At 39.5% G+C, this 17,934-nt stretch overlaps 1 protein-coding gene across 1 annotated transcript in view; it reads left to right on the plus strand.

Annotated features, from left to right (window-relative positions):
• Slc25a13 (solute carrier family 25 member 13) overlaps window positions 1-17,934 on the plus strand; it is a 276,904-nt gene that overhangs the window by 172,525 nt on the left and 86,445 nt on the right. Inside the window, exon 7 of the mRNA XM_023716885.1 lies at window positions 13,633-13,772. Coding sequence (XP_023572653.1) covers window positions 13,633-13,772 — 140 coding nt within the window. The remainder of the gene's footprint in view (window positions 1-13,632; window positions 13,773-17,934) is intronic.

Raw genomic sequence — 17,934 nt, forward strand, 5'->3', positions numbered from 1 at the left:
TCTCCTGTTTCCTTTGAGGGAGACTTACCTCCGATATTACTACTCTTTGCCTTGTTTTCTTATTTTGCTACTTGATGTTTATGTGCATTTTGAGATAGGAACATGTAGAAGAGAGAAAGTCAGTGTAATTGGTAAATTATAGTTGATTTGTGATTCTCTGTGCGTGGAGAAAAGTTTACTCCAAGTGTTGTTTGCGTCTTTAGCCCCTTATATATCTCAGGGATTTTAATCTTACCTGTAATTTTTTAAAGTCTTTTGAAGTGTAGTATCTGTGCAGAGGGATGCGCAAGTCCTAAGTGGACTGTTTGGGGAACCTTGATCTGGGCGCATAGTTGTTGACTGCCCTGCAGGCAAGAAGAGGATGTACCAGCCACTAAGACCTCTCTTCCTGGGCGTCGCCCCCAGCCCATGGCATGCATCGCTGGCCGTGGATCTTGCCTAGTTTTAAACATCCCATACATGGAATGATACAGGATGTACCCCGTTCATCTGGATCCTTTCATTCAACATTTAATTTGTGAGATGAGTACATGTTTTGGTATATATTTGTACTTCATTATTTTTCTCTGTTGTGTAGCACTTTGTCAGGTGACTGCCCTCATTTATTTATTCATTCATTTTACTAGGGATAAACACTTGGTACATTTCTAGTTTGAGCTACCAATAATGTGCTTCAAGCATTACTTTATATACATGTTTGAGAAGTGTATATAGGCACTTCTTGGGTAAAATTTTCAGGTCATAGAAAATAGGTATATTTAGACTGAGTAGATTTTGTCAAAATTTTCCAAAGGGATCAGACAATTTAATTAATTACTACAGTTTGTTGTAAGTCCTGATATCTGGTCAGTCCTCTAAGTTTATTATTTTTTTCTTTAAGATCATCCTGACTATTCTCCGTCCATTCATTAAGGCAATTTTAGAACAAGTTATTAATATCTGCAAGCATCCTATTAGAATTTTAAATGCTATTGCATTGCATACAAATATGAATAATTTTCTTAGTTCTTTAAGAGTTTTTTAAATTATTGAAATAAAGATCTATTTAGTAGCAAGTGCTAGTCTTCCTGCCGGAACATAATTCAGATATTCTGAGTTGGTGAAGAATGCACATTTTGAGCGGTAATGTAGTCATTCTTCCATCAGTCTCTGGTCATCAAGCAGTGCTAGTGCACTCCTGCAAGAGGGGCAGACAAGTAAGAAGAGGAAAGAGAGTGTATTTGCTGATTGTCTAGCCATTTGACCAAGGCAAAGAAATCATGAGCTAAGTATTATTACATCTATAGAATTTCAAGTTAGTACAAGTTAAGGCCTTATTTAGCATTAATACTCTTAAAGAATTGCAGCATGGTTTTTAAAATTTATTTTTTTAAGTGTTACTTTTTACGCAAAATTAGGGTCACACACCTTTTTTGTAAAGGACCAGATAGCAAATGCTTTTCTTTCAGGCTAGGATCTCCATCATAACTGTTCAGCTCTGATGTGGCAAGGAAAAGTGGTCACAGGCAGTATGTAAACAGTGGGCATGGCTGTGTTTCAATAATGTTTTATTTACAAGATCATCTGGTGGGCTAAAGGAACACAGCTTGCTGATTCTTGCACCAGAGTCCACAAGGGCATATTTAGGTTGATACTAATACTAAGAACTAGATATCTAGTACAATGTGTATTGTATGGTATTTGAACTATGTAGCACGTAGTTATACTGAGAGTTCATACTTCATTGAGGGAACCTAAATTAGTCAAACTCATAACAGCAGAGGACAAGATTGGTTATCAGGGATTGAGAGTGGAGGAAATGGGGAGTTGCTGGGTCAAGGGCACAGACTTTCACTTAAGGATTCAGTTCTGCAGGCCTGATGTTGGTGGCTTTAAGTATAAAGAACTATATTCTTGAAATTTAATGAGTAAGACTTAAATATTCTTACCTCAAATATCTTTTTAAAAGATGACTTGTGAAGTGGTGGGTTTATTAATTAGCTTGTGTTAATTGTATTGCACTGTATTTCCGTATATCAAGACATCATACTGTACACCTTTAGTAAGTGTAATTTTTATTTGCTAATTATAGCTCAGTATACCTGGAAAAGTTAGGGAAAATGTATAAAAGTACATTCTCTTTGTGTTTAATATGAGTTGTAAAACTGTATTTATTGTTTTCAATACTGTTTTGAGGGCCAGGGAGATAGCTTGGCGGTCTGAGCACCTGCCTGGTAAGTGCAAAGATCCAGGTTTGATCCCCGGTACCATATGCCCACGCCAGCCCCTCGCTGACCTGGCCACCAAAACCAGGTGTGGTAGTGCATGCCTGTAATTCCAGCACTGGGGAGGCTGAGGCAGGAGGATCACTGCAGGTTCAAGTTGCGTATAGTGAGACCCTGAACCAAGTAAGTAAATAAAATATTGCATAAATAAATAAATAAATAAGTACTCTTGAAAAACTTGGTTCATGAAAAACCAGTTATGTTTTGGCAAGTAAAACAGAAAAACAGGTGAAGTTATCTGAATCTTTAGTGATTTAAATCTTTTCCTTTCAGGTGATTGTAGTTTGCTGCCTATTGTCTAAGTGAGTTTCGGTCCTCAGGTGTGTGAGTGTGCAGTATAGGAGATACCAGCGAGTAGGCAGCATTCGAGGTCATTGAACTCGACGAGCAAGACAGGGAGAACTCCCGGGCACTGACTGTGCTGTCCGACTGCAGCCTCAGTGATGAACCAGACTAAACACTCTTCTTCTAGCCAGTGTTGTAGGGCTGGAGATGCAGACCAATGGAAACGGTCTGAAATTTAAAATAGATGTCAAGATGTACTCTCTGTAAGTGGGCAGGAGGGGTGGAGGCTGTCTGAGTCAGTCTGGAGGAATGACCGGAGAAGAATGAACGCTGAGCTGCTGCACAGGGCTGTGCATTCTAGAGGGCTGGCGCTGTGAGCTCTGGAGGTGATGGTCACATGGGAGGTGCTGGGACAGTCAAGGGGAGGGACCAGAAACCTGCCTGAAATCAGGTATCCCCCACCCCACCCCGCCCCGAGCCATTGCAGAGTGGAGCTTTGTGGCTTGGTGCCTGTTGTTTGGGATGAGGGAAGGATGGAAAGAAGGGAAGAAAGACCTGCTAGATGAAAGCTTCTGGGCCTGTTCTGCTCTCTGGACATGTAGTTTCATACAATCTCATGAGAGGAGAAATGCAGCTGGCATTTTCATCTTTATTGTTCACTTGCTGTGTGCTAGGCATGAACACAATGTTTATGTGTAATTTATTTTGCAACCTGGGTGCTCTGTACTGTTTTAATTCCCATAGTAAGAGGGAAAGTGGCTTGTTAGGACCTCCCCAAGATGCCTGTAGTGGAGCCAGGAGAGCAGCCCTGCTCAGAGCCACTGTCACCGATGTGCCACTCTGACTCCCCCTGCTGGTGGTCATCCCTGTGCCCTGTAGGAGGCCTTCCTCATCTAGGAGGCTGGCAACTACCTCATATTGGTCTCAATTTGTATCACAACTTCAGAGGTTTTAACATTTTTTCATGAAGTAGTAAAGAACAAGCAGAAGCCTTAGTTGAGATCTTACTTCACTATGGGGAGGGGGAGTAATTTTAAAGCCGGAACATACCTGGATTATAATTCTCAGTATACCTACAAAATGGCCTTAGTCACAGACAGCTTATTAAATTGTACACTTCACCCCAGAAAGCTTTATCTTAGGGTACAAATGGAATGCTGTGGCTGGTGGACCACAGGATGGGAGGGGTTTAGGGAGATGGGCTCCATATAGACTGAGGTAGGTCCTTGGTTGAGGGTTGCAGTTTAAAAAACCTGAGCTGTCACTAAAGGTGGCACATCATCCGATGAAGCACCAGCCAGAGTCTGTGAGAAAGAGTTCTTAGATGTGAGAGACATTGGGAACTAGTTCAGATTCTTTGGATAACAGGAGCAGAATCAGTGATGTTTGCAGAAGGTAATTTTTGTTGTGTTGATTGGCATATATAGTAAAGCCAGAGGCATGCATTCCTATAACCCTTGTGTAAGCTTCTTAGTATCTGCGTGAAGCAGATAATCATTCCATTTTGTGAGTGGAAGCTCTGGATGTCAGACTTTTAAAGGGCTTACCTGATGTCTGAGCAGGTTAAGCTAGACTCCTTGGGATGGTAGTTTCCCTGAGACTTTCATGCTACCGTACTTCTTAATGATGCTGGGGGAGCAGAACATTTCCATTGTGGAGAGAGGGGGCAGGATCTCATGAAACTGTTAACTGAAATGCTTTGCATTTGTGGTGTCTTCTGATGCTGATTTAAGACACTCTTATTTGCTGATATTATCAGTTTTCAAGTCTTGTCATGTGTGACAGTAGTGGCCTAGCTCAGTAGTGGTAAAGATTTGAATCCTACTTTGTCCAGTGGACCTCTTGAAAATGCAAAGGGTATTCTATACCATAGCACTTCCATTGATTAAAATTTAAAATTTTATTTGCAGAATTCTATCAGATATTTCTTCCTTCCTTTGACTTATCTTTTTTCATTACCATGATCAAAATTTCATGAACCATTTTATGTGCAATTTTAGGTTAGTTTGTGAATGTTACATATTTTATTATTCAATCTTAGTGGGGCTATCTGCAGTTTTTCATTGAACTTTAAATATAGGAGTTCTTAACACTGGGATCCTGGTTTAATGGCAGAGTCAGGAATGGTCATGATTGTTTGTAGTATTTTGCCTAAGTGAACACCAACCCTTGGAAAAAAGTGCAGAGCTTTTAGGAAATCTCAAAGGGGTCAGTGATCTGCCAAAGATTTGCCCCTCTGCTTTTATAGAGGGGCAGTTGAGCTGGTGAACATGTATCTTATCTAAGACTTTCCCAACATTGCTGTTAAAAACATTGGTTGTAGAATAGTTTGCACTTGCTCAAAAATTAATAATTAACAGTTTTTTGATGCCTCTGGATTTAGGATATATGAAAAAGTAAAATATTTTGGAAAACCTATTGTATAATAAACAGATTTGAAAGGACATTTTCTATAACTAAAGTACATGTAGACTCATTGTAAAGAGTATGAAAAAGAATCATTCAGTTGGCCGTCTACTAAGATCTTTGAAAAGAAATGGGCTCAGATTTTCCTGAACTCTGGAATGGAGGAAACCTGCCTGCCCTGTGTGTCTGCTCTCTCTGCCTGAGCTCTAAAAGAAACTAGTCCAATATTGCCCTTTTTATTATTATTTTTATGCAAGAAACTTATTCCCTACAGGAGACTTTATTTCGAGGCTGGCTACCCAGGTGTATTTTCTTACAAACACTTACATTCCAACAGGAATAGGAATCCCAAGGAAAAACAGTGTGAGTTTTGCAAGTAAATTCCTCAACAAGGATAATAACTGTGGCCTGCCTCTGTACGCAGCATCTTTTCAGAGATCCTAGACACTGTTCAGAAGCTGTTCCAGTTCATTGGGTCAAAAATGCACTATTTACCCAAAGCTAAATACGGATTTGCACGATTGACCATAATGACTTCAATTTTGAAAGATAGTAGTATCAGAGAGCACTTCCAGTTGGTGGGATAATTTGAGAATGGTCCATGTTCAAATGGCTAAAATATTGTACTTTTTGCTACTTCATCACGCCACTTGAAAAATAGGGAGGGGAAAAGAAGGCAGGCCTGTTGAGAGGGAGGGAGGGTGTCAGTTGGAGAGTACATCTCAGGAGCCCTGTGAAGCAACTCCTTAGTTAACTACTGCCCGAGGTTAACTGTTTTCTAGAAGGCTACTATGGCGAGCAGAAGCTGCAGTGGGGATCCCTACCCTTGTGTGTGCCTCTGTGTGTGTGTGTGTGTGTGTGTGTGTGTGCGTGCGCACTTGTGCAAGATGAAGAGTGAAAAGAACTTAACAGGAGAGAAGGTGTAGAGAACAGAAAGCTGCTAACAGTAAACCCTAAAACTTGGAGCCCTGGGGAAAAATAGACTATTTTAAACTGTACAGCTCATTTAAAAATAGTAAAATTATACCATTATTCTTTCAGTATGAGAGAGAGATAAAAATACAGTTTTTCTAAATTGGAAAATTTCTGTAATCTTGCTGCTAATGACTGATTTCTTCCAACAGTTGCAAGGCAGTTTTTGCTCTGGTAGGTTGATAAAAGAAACAAAATCAAGAACATATTGGAAGTTCTCAGAGAAAATTACAGTTTAGGTATATGTTGGGGGTGGATAGCTAGACATTTTAATTGAAATAAAATAGTTTCATACTAATATGGGATCACTGTGGGTGTACATTTGTAGTACATCTGCTCTTGAAGCATTTAAGTAGGGTTAAATGTATGTTAGTACTTTTGTAAGAAAATTATTTTTGATAACATCCGTCTAAGGAAACTAGCTTAGGAAATTGGTTTTTTAAGCAATATAGATATTATACTTACATTTACAGAATGAATTAGGATCTTTTGTGCTACTTTAGGAATTTCAAAGTATTGTAGTTTTCTGGTTACGTTCTTCTGGTAGCGATGAAAGTAATTAAAGCAAGCACATCTGGAGAGTGACCACAGTCGGCTGTGTGCCTCCAGACAGCATTTGAAATGACCTACTTTTGGTGTAAGAAGGGTTGATAAAGATTTATTTTACTCAAGTGAAAATCTTTTTTCTGGTAGATGGATGGAAAACATCTCCCTTGGCTTCTTGAATGATGACTTTGTGAGTGTATGTGATAAACAGTATCTCATATTCAATGTGTGCTGGCCGTGAGCCGCCTTCCTTGCTAACCAGCATTCATAGTGATGATGTGAGTGGGGAACTCATCTTGAGGATTCATAGGTCCACAGGCTTTGAGAACAGAATTCTTATCAGTGAGAAGAACACAAGTTCTCTTTGTAATATTGTGGGTGTATCTGCTACAACTGTGGACGTTATGCCTCCACCTCCAATCTGCTGATTCAGAGTCTTGGGTGTGGAGCTTGGGAATGTGCTTTAAACAGGCTCTCCAAGGGAGCATACTTCATACTTCAGTTGAACAATGGCTGGTGTAGTTTATGGCATTCTTTCATGCTTGAGGAAACAGGCTTAGAGGGGAAAAGGTGACTGGTTTCATGGGAAACGCAGCTTTGTCCTTGGGCATTAGAAGGACAGCACTGTTCACTCCTGGAGGCCACGTGACTCTAGATCTGGGGAGCTTCATTCCTCTCTTGGTAAAAGCTTGAAGTGTTTTAAGTTAGCCTTAATTTTTATACACCCTAGCGTATGTGGCTTCAGTATCATATTTAGCGTGGTTTCACTGTGGTGTGCTTGCTTTTTGAAAGATACTTATCCGTGCTGTACCTACATGTTTGGAATAATAATAGAACATTTCATAGGGCCATATAGAGAACTCAGTTTTAATGTGAAGTCCTTATGCTGTGTATACTCGGTATTAATGGCGTCCATTTTCCCCCTAGAACTTCCATGAAGGAGTCTGAATTGTAAACAGAGTATTTCTTTCTTCTTCACACCCCTAACTGTGATTAATAAAAAAAGGTACTTGTCCGAGGTTTGAAACGGCAGCCTAGGTACTGGAGCACGTGGCAGTAGACAGGGCTGTATTCACTCTCTCCATTATGTCGTTGAACTTGTGGATTCAAGACTCCTTTTGCTGCCTGCTTAAGAGATGACGAGCTATAAGCCACTGTTAACCATATCAGCAGGGTGGAATATTACTTCCCTCAGGGCAAAACCACAACTTTCTTTGAAGATTTAGCAAGTGTTAGAAAAAGCAGGGAACTAACTGTTCCGAAATAAAGCATGTCCGTTGCACATGTTTAACAGACATCTTTTTTATGTTTATTGTATTAATAGAAGTTTCTCAGAATCCATGAGTAATGTATTATGGTTTAGTGTTTGGGATAATATAGCCTGATGAATCTTTTATTTTAATGAAAAACTTGCTTTCATTGATTTGCAGCTCCGAAAAGTGAATCTTTTAGAACTAAAGTGCATTCATTGAGTTATTCTGTATGGAAACAAAAATGTAGGAAGTAAAAATTTGCATAAGTGAAGACCTCAATGATTTCAGATTATAGTGTGGCGGAGGTTAAGGAATAAGAGCTCATAGGATTGGTGAAAACAAATTCAGTCTAACCACTTAATAGCATGTGCAAGTAATTTGCCAATTAAATGTTTCTCCTATCTGAAAGATCTTCAAAGTAAAAAGTGGAGGTTCTTAATCTTCCTTAATTTTGTATTTTAAGAAACATAATAGAAAATTAAGTAGTTTTTGATCACTTTTCACTCAAAGTTTTAGTATTTGAACTTGGAGAATGATGGATTTAAAATATTTGAAGAAAATTACTGCCTTTTGAGAATAGTATAAACTGTGATATTTCCAAATCATACTGTGCCTGATTTTTTTGTAAGATGGTAAATATTTGGTGCCTAAATAATAATTTTCAATGTACTTATTATGACTTTAGGTTTTAGAATTTTTCCATCTCACTGATCGCCCTTTATGTAGAAAGCATAGTATTAGGGTGCAAAGTCACCCTTCAAGATAGATACTTTACTTCCATTTTACAGATGAGAAAAGTTGGTCAGTGTAAGCAGTTGTTCTAGAGAACATTTGTGGCATGGATCTGTAGTAGCCTTATATATATCTTTGTTGAAATGTAATTCATGCATTTAAACTTATGGATCCATGGGTTTTTAAGTATATTCATTGATTTTGTTTTTTCTCTCCAGATTCTTATTCATTGACATTTTCTAGGTAGCATATATGAATTGCATACCAAAAAAAACTTTTTAAAGTACATTCTTTGGCATGAATGGGTTAACTTTATTTTTGGTTGCTGATTTCGAACATATAGGGATATGGTTGATTTTTGTGTACATTTTGTGTGCTGTCTTCCAACTTTTCTGAAGTCATTTCTAGTTCCTAATGGATTTTTTTTTTTTTTTTTTTGTAATTTCAGCTGGTCAGTTTTCCAGAGGGGTGTGGGGGTGGATTGGGGTGGGGTGGGGGTGTAATGGCCCAGCTTATAGGAGTTGTGACTTTTTCCTGCCATCATCCTTAGTAGCCTAGGAAATTTAACATGAAAGAAGTTATTTGACTTTTTGAAATTGTCTTTAGGAAAAAAATAGCTGCCACTTTGTAATCGCCTTTTTATGGTATAAAAAACACAGCAGGTTTTAAGGTGGACATAGTTTTGGGGAAAGCAAGGTCCCATAAATGAACTTAGAGAGATCTTTGCACTTATTTGGTGGAGTCTTGTCCCAGATAACATCACCATTATTTGGTGATCTTGCAGGAGCCAAGAGCCCTTTCACATATAGTGAAAGACTGAAATGCCAGTGGTTATACTTTAAGAGATAAGCATTCTAGTTTGTTTTTCACTTTCAGGAGGGGTGACTGAGCTTCAGAAGAGTGTGACTATGTACCCAAGGTAGACCTACTATAGTCGGGTACTCACGTTCTAGTGCTTATTCAGGTTGCTTCATTGCTTTCTATCACCTCAATGCAGAGGTAAGATTTTTAAGATTGTGTTTCAGAGCAGGAGAGACCTCCTGATTGAGAAGATTTAAAACATTGGGAGTTGCCTCTTTCCTTTTAGGTCTGGGAATAGTGAAGGCTTAGTGGTAACTCCTCAAGTCTTTTCATGGTAAAGCTTTCAGAGGGTTACCAGAGCATCAGATCTAAACTGGACTTCTGTCTGTCTGTTTGTTTGTTTGATTTTCAGATTTTCCTGCTATAATATGAGAGGCACACTCTTAATCTGTCATTGCCTCACAGGGCATGATGAGCCCTTAAACAGCATTGGATGAGAACGCTATTTGTGTCTCCTCAGAAGAATAGTAACCTCAGATAGTGCTTCAGTGTCTTCCAAAGTGAGGGGAGTGCCAGTATCCCCTTGTGATTATTTATTTTGGTTTATAGATGTTGTCTGTGTTCATAAACCTTCAGGCAAATATTGTAGAAGACTAATGCCTCAGAATGGCTTACTGGCGCTGACGGGGATATGTGGAGACTTAGGAGCCTATAAAACACTTTTGGAGGAAATGTAAATTTTCCAGAGCACTGAGACTTAATATCTTAAATGAAGTTATTAGCTGTGAGAATGAATAGAAATATTGGTAAGTTTCTCTGCCAACAACCCTCTCATCATTTGCATATCTTTTGGTTTGTCCCGTTATGGGAGTTCGTTACTCTTACACTTTTGACAAGTGAGGGGAGTGAAAAATAAGTTTTTTAGAACTTGTGCCAAGTGGTAGAAAATTCTACATTTTTTGTTTTGTTAGCCAAGTACTATTACCAGATATACTTTCCATAGCAGACATGCCTGCACCATTACTGTATCAAGTCCTGGAATTTAAAAAGTATTTTAGTATTTTATTGAAGACACTGTCTGTGGATACCTGGAATGGGATTTGTCATGACTCAGGACTCGTGGCTTTGGGTTAAAGGCCTGTGATTGAACCTGGATTTGCTTCAGAAGAAATGAGCCTTTCTTATAGTGTTGGTATTCATTGGCAAACTGTCAAAGGTCCATTTGAGCAAACCTGCACTGGCTATCAGATTGAGTTTTATCTTCATTTTGTTCTGTTTTATTTTGTTTTGTACTCGAAGTTGGTCCCAGGGCTTTCATACGAGCTACATTACCAGTGCTTTAATTTTTGTTTTTAATTTTCATTTTGAGACAGGTTGTTACTAAGTTATTGAATTGCCTAGGGTGGGCTCAATTTGCAATTCATCTTCTGCCTGCCTGGTGCTTCTAGAGTGTTAGGAATATTGGCATCTGCTTACCACCTAAGCTGAGTAGTTTCTTTTTGCTTTGTTAGATTGGGTTGGGTTGGGTTGGGTTTTGTTTCCATTTGCTATTTATTTATTTTTTAATTTTGAGACAGTATCTCGTTAAGCTGCTAAATTGCTTAGACCAGACTCAAAAATGCAGTTGTTCTGCCTCCATCTCCTAGAGTGCTGGGATTTTAGATATGCGCTTAACAAGTGCAGATATTTTGACTTCTCGAGAGATTTAAAATCAGCTAAGGAGGGGATTTAGGGGTTTTAATAAGTAAGACTATTACTGAAGTGTTTTGAAATGGTTGTTGAAATAACTGTACAGAAACCATAGTCTCTCAACAGGTTAGTACCATGGTCGTTAACCTGTTGCACCCTTTAAGACCCACTTATATGGAAAGTACTTAGTTGTTCTGTGCCTGCCACTGTGCCAGCCACATGGGGGAATCCAGCAGCTAATAGTCTATTTGGAAAAAAAGGTGCACAATAAATATGTCCAAGTGCATATTTCTGTAGTACCATAATGTACATACCATGTAAAGATAATCTTTTCGTCAAACAAGTAGGGGCAGTAGAATTTATAATCAAGTAATACTTTCTTTAGTGATAAGGTAGAACTCTAATCTACAGCGACTCAGTTGCAGTACTTTAAGCAGGCATTTGCATCAACATTTCATGGAATTGTGGGAAGAATTCCATATACAGTTAGAGGTTCAAAGTCTTATATTAAACTCTGACCTGAAGTAAGCATCAGGTGGTAGTTACTTTCATTACAGGGAAAAATAAAATTATTGGTTAGGATTAAACCCATTTTACATTCGTTAACTAATGTTTAACAATTGAAACTCATTTTTGTATTTATTGTTATAGGCCATGATACAATACAAGAAGTAATAACTGCCTCTGATTTATATACGGTGTGGTTACTGCCTCCTGTTACTCAGTGTGGGACAAGAAGGGAAGGTCAGGGAGAAAGGGCCTCATTGGACAGTTGTCACGTGGTTGCTCCATTTAAACTTTGCTTCACAAGAACACTTGGCAGACAGGAATCTTCAGGTTATCTCCCCAGATAAACCACAACCAATTTTTGCTTGCTTATTTCTCTAAAATTTTTTGTTTCCTAAAATTTTATTGTAGCATAGAGTTTTATTTATGCTACAATAAATAAAATTTGTTTGTTTTTGTTCTTTTGGCTACACCTTCATCATTAGAACATTGTTTCTCGTCCAGTCCCTTCTCAGTGTAGATGAGAAAACTGCAGGAGCCTTTGTTGAGCTTAGTTGGACCTCTCTGCAGAGGCGTAGACGTTAGGGATGAGAAAGGAATCACGGGTAATATGGGTTAGCTAGTTTTGGTGCTGGAGAAGTCTGGCTTCACGACATTAAGGATTTATCATTATTACAGCAATGACTATGTGGTAAGTGCTCAAAGCATCTTTACTGCTGTTAGCAGCAATTGAGCCCAAGTTATTTGAATTTTGGTATTCCTTCTCACTTACGGAAGAAAATCTCCTTAATTCATTTTATTACCTAGTCAGACGCTGCGTGAGCGTATCCTCCCACCCAATTTCTTTTATATCCTAATTCTTGATTTATTTTTTTTCTTGTATTCATTGTTTCCCCCCAAAAAAAGAAAGTGGAGAAAACAGTAAGTTTAGAAAAATTAAGGATTCTGCTTCACAGGTTTCATGGTCTTCATTTGGGCCCACAGCGGTTTTCAGACCCCTTGTATAAAATGTATACCTAGCACAATTCTGATTTTTATTACCTTCTCTATTCAAATAGACACGCAATCTTATGCTGGTGGAGGCATTGCTATTTCTTCATGACAAGACTTTAAACATTTCTGGAAACTTTAAGAGCATATAATAAAAGCTTTGTGGGTGCAATGGGGACAGAAGTAAGAAATTTGGGAAGCAATAGAAACGTGCCGAAGTTTGTGGCAACATTTAGAGGACTGAACAATTTCTTTTTTTCTTGTCTTTCTCTTTAAAGCAAAGGAAAAGGGGGTAAAATGTATGAGCACAGTTTGCTGAAAACAGTGAATATGTTTTTTGAGTATCCTTAAAAATGTGAAAGCTGGGGCAGAATTCATTGCTGTAGTAATTTGTATTTCTTTCAGCTTCCAAACACTATTGTGGGCAGGGAGATACTAATAAGTAAAAGCATGAAGCATTAGAGAAGGCTACCCGGATTCTTTTCCGGTACTCCTCTCACAGTTCTAAGGAGAGGCTGTGCAGAGGCATGGAGTCAGTACAGCACTGCACATGTATGTAGTCACCCAGTCTGAACGGGATTATTGGAATAATCTGAGAGCTTTTGTCATGTTGAAGCCTCCCCGTCCCCAATTGCAGTGTGAGGTTACAGAATCTGGCTGCTGACTTTTCTTTCTGTCTTCTTTGTCTTCAAGTGCAGCTTGATAAAGTTTGACTTTTGAAGTTCATATAGAATCCTAAGAGTATTGAACATGTGGTTCAAGCTCATAACTGATCTGTGAGTCTTGGAAAAACTTTTTAATAGCTTACACAGACTATTTTTCATGCTTACAAATATTATATATGTGTCTGTGATGTTTATCCTGCCACTGGTGATTGAATTCTATCCCCTCTTCCTAAAAAACAACACATGGTAAGCAGAGTAAATGAGACAATAGTAACCGTAACTCGTACTTTGGTTTTCTGTTGCTTTAGGCTGTGTGCATGTGTGTGAGCTGATTTTCTCCCTTTTTGCATGATTATTTAGCTTCATTTCTCGATTGTCTCCATGAAGCCTTTTGCTTTTATTTTGCCAGGGTCTTATAGCCATATCTCTGTTTAAATGGAGTTACTTTAGTATAAGATGGAATAGCAGTGTCTGGGGAGTCGTGCTCGTTTGCTTTATTCTAACTGACTTTTCTCTTTGCAGAGGATGTTAAGCAGGTGTTCGGACAGACCACAATTCATCAACATATTCCTTTTAACTGGGATTCAGAATTTGTACAGCTGCATTTTGGAAAAGAAAGAAAAAGGCACCTGACCTATGCAGAATTCACTCAGTTTTTGCTGGTGAGTGTAGCTCTGAGAAGTGCAAAGGAGGAGTTAAGTAAAACGTGGGATCTGATTGTGTGTGAAGAAGAGACTGGGTTGAGCCTTGCACTGTGATTTCCTGCAGGCCTGGTGGTGCTGGCAAGAGTTGTGCGGCTTAGAGGGATTTCTTTTAGTCTGTTGAGACGGTTAGAATTAAATAGAATCTTGAAAGATTTTGTAGAACCTCTTTCTGTGTAAAAGGAACACATCTAGGCCGCACAAAAATTGCATAGAAGGAACACATCTAGGCCGCACAAAAATTGCATAGTTTCCTTCAGGTCACACTGGTTAAGAGGGCCAAACCTGGAGCGTGAACCCGGGACTCACGCGGGCTCCAATCAGGGGTTTGCGCTGAGCAGTGAGCGGCGCCCTCGTCCCACTCTAGAGCTGTTTCACCTGAGGCCTTCCGTAGACTGTCACTGGGTGTCACACTTTGCTGTGCTGGAGTCCCCAGGGGAGCCTTGAAAACTGCTGTTCACTTGGCTGCACCTCAGCCTTGGATTTAATGGCCGGCTCGAGCCTGAGCACGTGGGCACTCGAAGCTTCTCAGATGGCCCAAAAGCGCGGCCAGGCTTGGGAGCCGCTGTTCTCAGGGCACCTGTCTCCCAGAGCATCTCTGAAGAGTCTGAATTCCTGGGGCACGCCTTCCCTAGCCCACTTTCTCCCGTCTACCTGCCCACTTCTTCTATTGAGTGCACGTTAGCATACTCATAATGCTAGCAGAAGATCATATTGATGATTGCCTTAGTTTTTCTCCTGAAGCATCATTTTAAAAATTTAGTCACATCATTTATTTTTTTATTTAATTTTTTAAAATAATTTTATTGAGAAACAGCAGTGAGACAGTTTCAAAGCCAGTTAGTAGGACAGCTTCAATAATTACCGTTATTATGATACATAGCATTTGCCATGGTTTTTACATTGCTTTTATTTTTGGAAACTTAAAACACCCTAAACCTGCCTTTGAATTTTCTTTTTAAAGCATGTGAATTTCTGTGAATCCCTTTTCAGTTTTATAAACATACATGTATTTAGGTGGTGAATAAAATGTTAGGTTGTTGGATATTTTGCTGTTGTTTACGCAGGACATTGGCACGCTGTAGGAGGTGGTATTCATTTTGATGAGGAATAATTACAATAATGCTATTGAGACAAATGCCTCAAATTGACTTTATGGAATACAGCCTAATTAACTTTAGTCTTAATGGGATGTTAGCAGTAGTAAGGATGATCGCGTTTCTCCCTTTAAGCAAGTATCAATTATGCTGAATTGAGTCGATTGTAAACCACTCACAGCAGCTTCGAGGCCTTCCTAAAGATGCGGGAACCAGAGTCAAGGATTAGAAGACTGCAGGATTACTGGTTCTCTTTTCAGTGCAGCTTGTAGGGCATTCACTGAAACTTTGCTCCTTCTGTGATGGTGAGTGGAATTACTCTAGTGTCTTGCATGGGAAGATGATTTTGACTTTGAATCCAGTATAGAAGCATTAAATCTTATTAGCTTAAAATGGCTTTGGTGGTTAATATCTTGGCCAGGACTTCTTGAGCCCAAATCTGACTTTAGGGAAGCGGTGGGTACATCACCATAGGCTTATGTGACGCCCTGTGAACACCACCTGTGATGTCTGTCCTTGGGTGACTTCCTTCCGTTTCAGCAGTTCTATTTAGGTCCCTTGAATTCTTTTCTGCATGCAAATAGAGCTTCACACCTCCACTCCAGATGCTTGTTTGCTTCCTTAGAGCTCTTTTCTGTCTGCACAGAGCTTCTGAAAGATAGGAGTGAATTTAATCTCCTGTGATTCAGGCTTGTACTTTGGGAGGCATGCGTGCGCTGCCGCCTTTCTGCTCTAGGGCAGGGATCAGACACGCAGGCCCTGGCTTCCTGGCTGGCGCCAGGGTTGTAAAAGCAGATTCGTAGCTATTTGAACTGGGAAAGAGCTGCACTGTGCATGCTGTTACCTGTCACAGATGAGGCAGAGGAGCAGCTGTAGCAGTAGCTCAGAAGCGCTTGTGGTTTCAGAGTGCCTGAATGAAAGAAACTCAGATTGGTTCCAGCCTGGTTCCAGCCGCCATGCGTGTTACCATGTGTATGTGCATATGTTTGGGATTCGTGTGCAGCAGCATCGTTCCTTGCAAGTTCTACTTTTTCTTCCAATGTTTTACTGTATCTAATGGGAGTTTATTATAAAAGACCCTCTAGCATGAAAATCTTGCTTGGCTCACCTGTATGGTCTGGATAAGGTCCTACCCACCAGGTTATGGCAGCCATGGGCATTGCTTACTTAATAAGCGGGTCTGTCTTTTTTCTGTACTTTTATGAAATTCGTAAAGTTGTGAACCAGTTCGGTATTCACTGACCGTAAGTTGCCTTATTGTGCAAACAAGTAATAATGCCGTGGTCTTGTTCCTCACTGTGCGAGAGGAGTCCAGAGGGGAGTAGGGCCACTTTTCTGCTATCCCTTCATGCGTGTTGCTTCTCTGTCACTGGGTTTCGTGCCTGGTTCTTTCACTCTAATCAGTGCATGACCATGAGAATGTAGGAATATGAAGGTGAAGTCTTTCTAAATGTATATGTACTTGAAGTGGTGTTTCTTTGTCTTTGCAGGAAGGATTGAGTCAGGCCTTCACATTTCACTACAGTGCCAGCCCCTGATTATTTTTTTGTTCTTTGTATTTTAGGGGAGGGGCTCCAGGATGTTCAGAGTCTCACTACTAGATCAAACTCGTAGTGATCCGCCTGTTTACAGCCTTCCAAGTGCTAGGATTACAGGCACACGCCACTACGCCCAGTTTCAGTCACTCTTTCAGTGCACCCAGGGAGCGGGGCCGGCATGGCACACCCAGGGATTGAGCCCCTGGCCTCTGCGCATCTTGATTAAACTTTTTAAATTTTTATTTTGAGTCAGGTTCTCACTGAGTTGCTGCATTGACCAAATGCAGCTCAGGCCTTTGGTCCGCCTGCCTGCCTTTTTAGCGGCACGCTAAACTGTTTTTTAACAGCTTTTAAACTGTTCTGTAAACTTTTCCATGTTCCTCTACTTTCATCTTAATCTGAGGGGTACTAGTTTTAAAATAGATTCTGATACTCTTAGATTATTAGAAAACGATCGGGAGATATTTTTCTCTTCTGTACATGTTGGAACTTCAGTTCACAGGTGATGTTAACTGTAACTCACCTGTTTGGAAGTATTTTTTGTTCTATATTCCTTATGGGAGGCAAGACATCCATTTCAGCGTATATTCTTAATAGTGTTGCTCAGGAAGCCTTGTGTGGGGGACAGTGAGATAAAGAAGCACGGTTCTTGAGATGCTCATAATGTAGACACTAACAAGGGTTTATGCCATGAGCCCTTAAAAGTTTTGCTACAAAAATGCAAACTCATAAGATACATGTTTTATTTCCACACACAATTTCTCCTTTTGTACTATTAAATGGATATAAATAGGAACAACCCCAAGCTGTCTGTACAGCCATACAAAATACGATCTTGAAGAGCCTGGTACAAGTGTAATAAGGTCATCCAACTATCCCATTTTACAGGTAAGACAAACTTTTCATGTTAGAGCTTCTGCGTGTTGGCTCATTTGTGATCTTGCATTTCTGTTAAGTAAAGATGTTTAGCTTCTTTTTAGATGTTCTTTGACCACTTAACATATCTTCATTGGAGAAATGTCTGTTCCTTTACTCATTTTTTTTTAATTGAATAGATATCGGGGTACTTTGAAGCACATAGTGAGAGGTCTCTTAAACATTTTTTTGCCAATTTGTCCTATTAAGTCAGCCCTGAGACACTTTCAAGAAAGAGATGCAGTAGCAGTAACTATATATCTATCTGATCCTTGTAATTTATAATGTGCTTTTAAATACTCTTATTTTGCTCGTAGCACCTTCTGGTACCCCGGATGTGATTACCATTATCCCCTATTTTATGCAAAAGAATAAACAGACTCTAGGGTAGAATTTTACATTTACAGGTAATTTTCTGGTGAAATGGCTCAGAGCTCTTATTAGCTGCCAAAGAAATGTCCATGCACAATGAGAAGCAGCTACTCTAGAACTTTGCTTCTCACATGAGATTATAGGCATGAGAAGGATTTGAAAATATAATGCAACTTTATTTTCTCCAGCACCAAGGCAAAG

This window comes from Octodon degus, unplaced genomic scaffold (genome assembly GCF_000260255.1).
Source record: "Octodon degus isolate 3935 unplaced genomic scaffold, OctDeg1.0 scaffold00050, whole genome shotgun sequence".
In the NCBI taxonomy this organism is placed as follows: Eukaryota; Metazoa; Chordata; class Mammalia; order Rodentia; family Octodontidae; genus Octodon; species Octodon degus.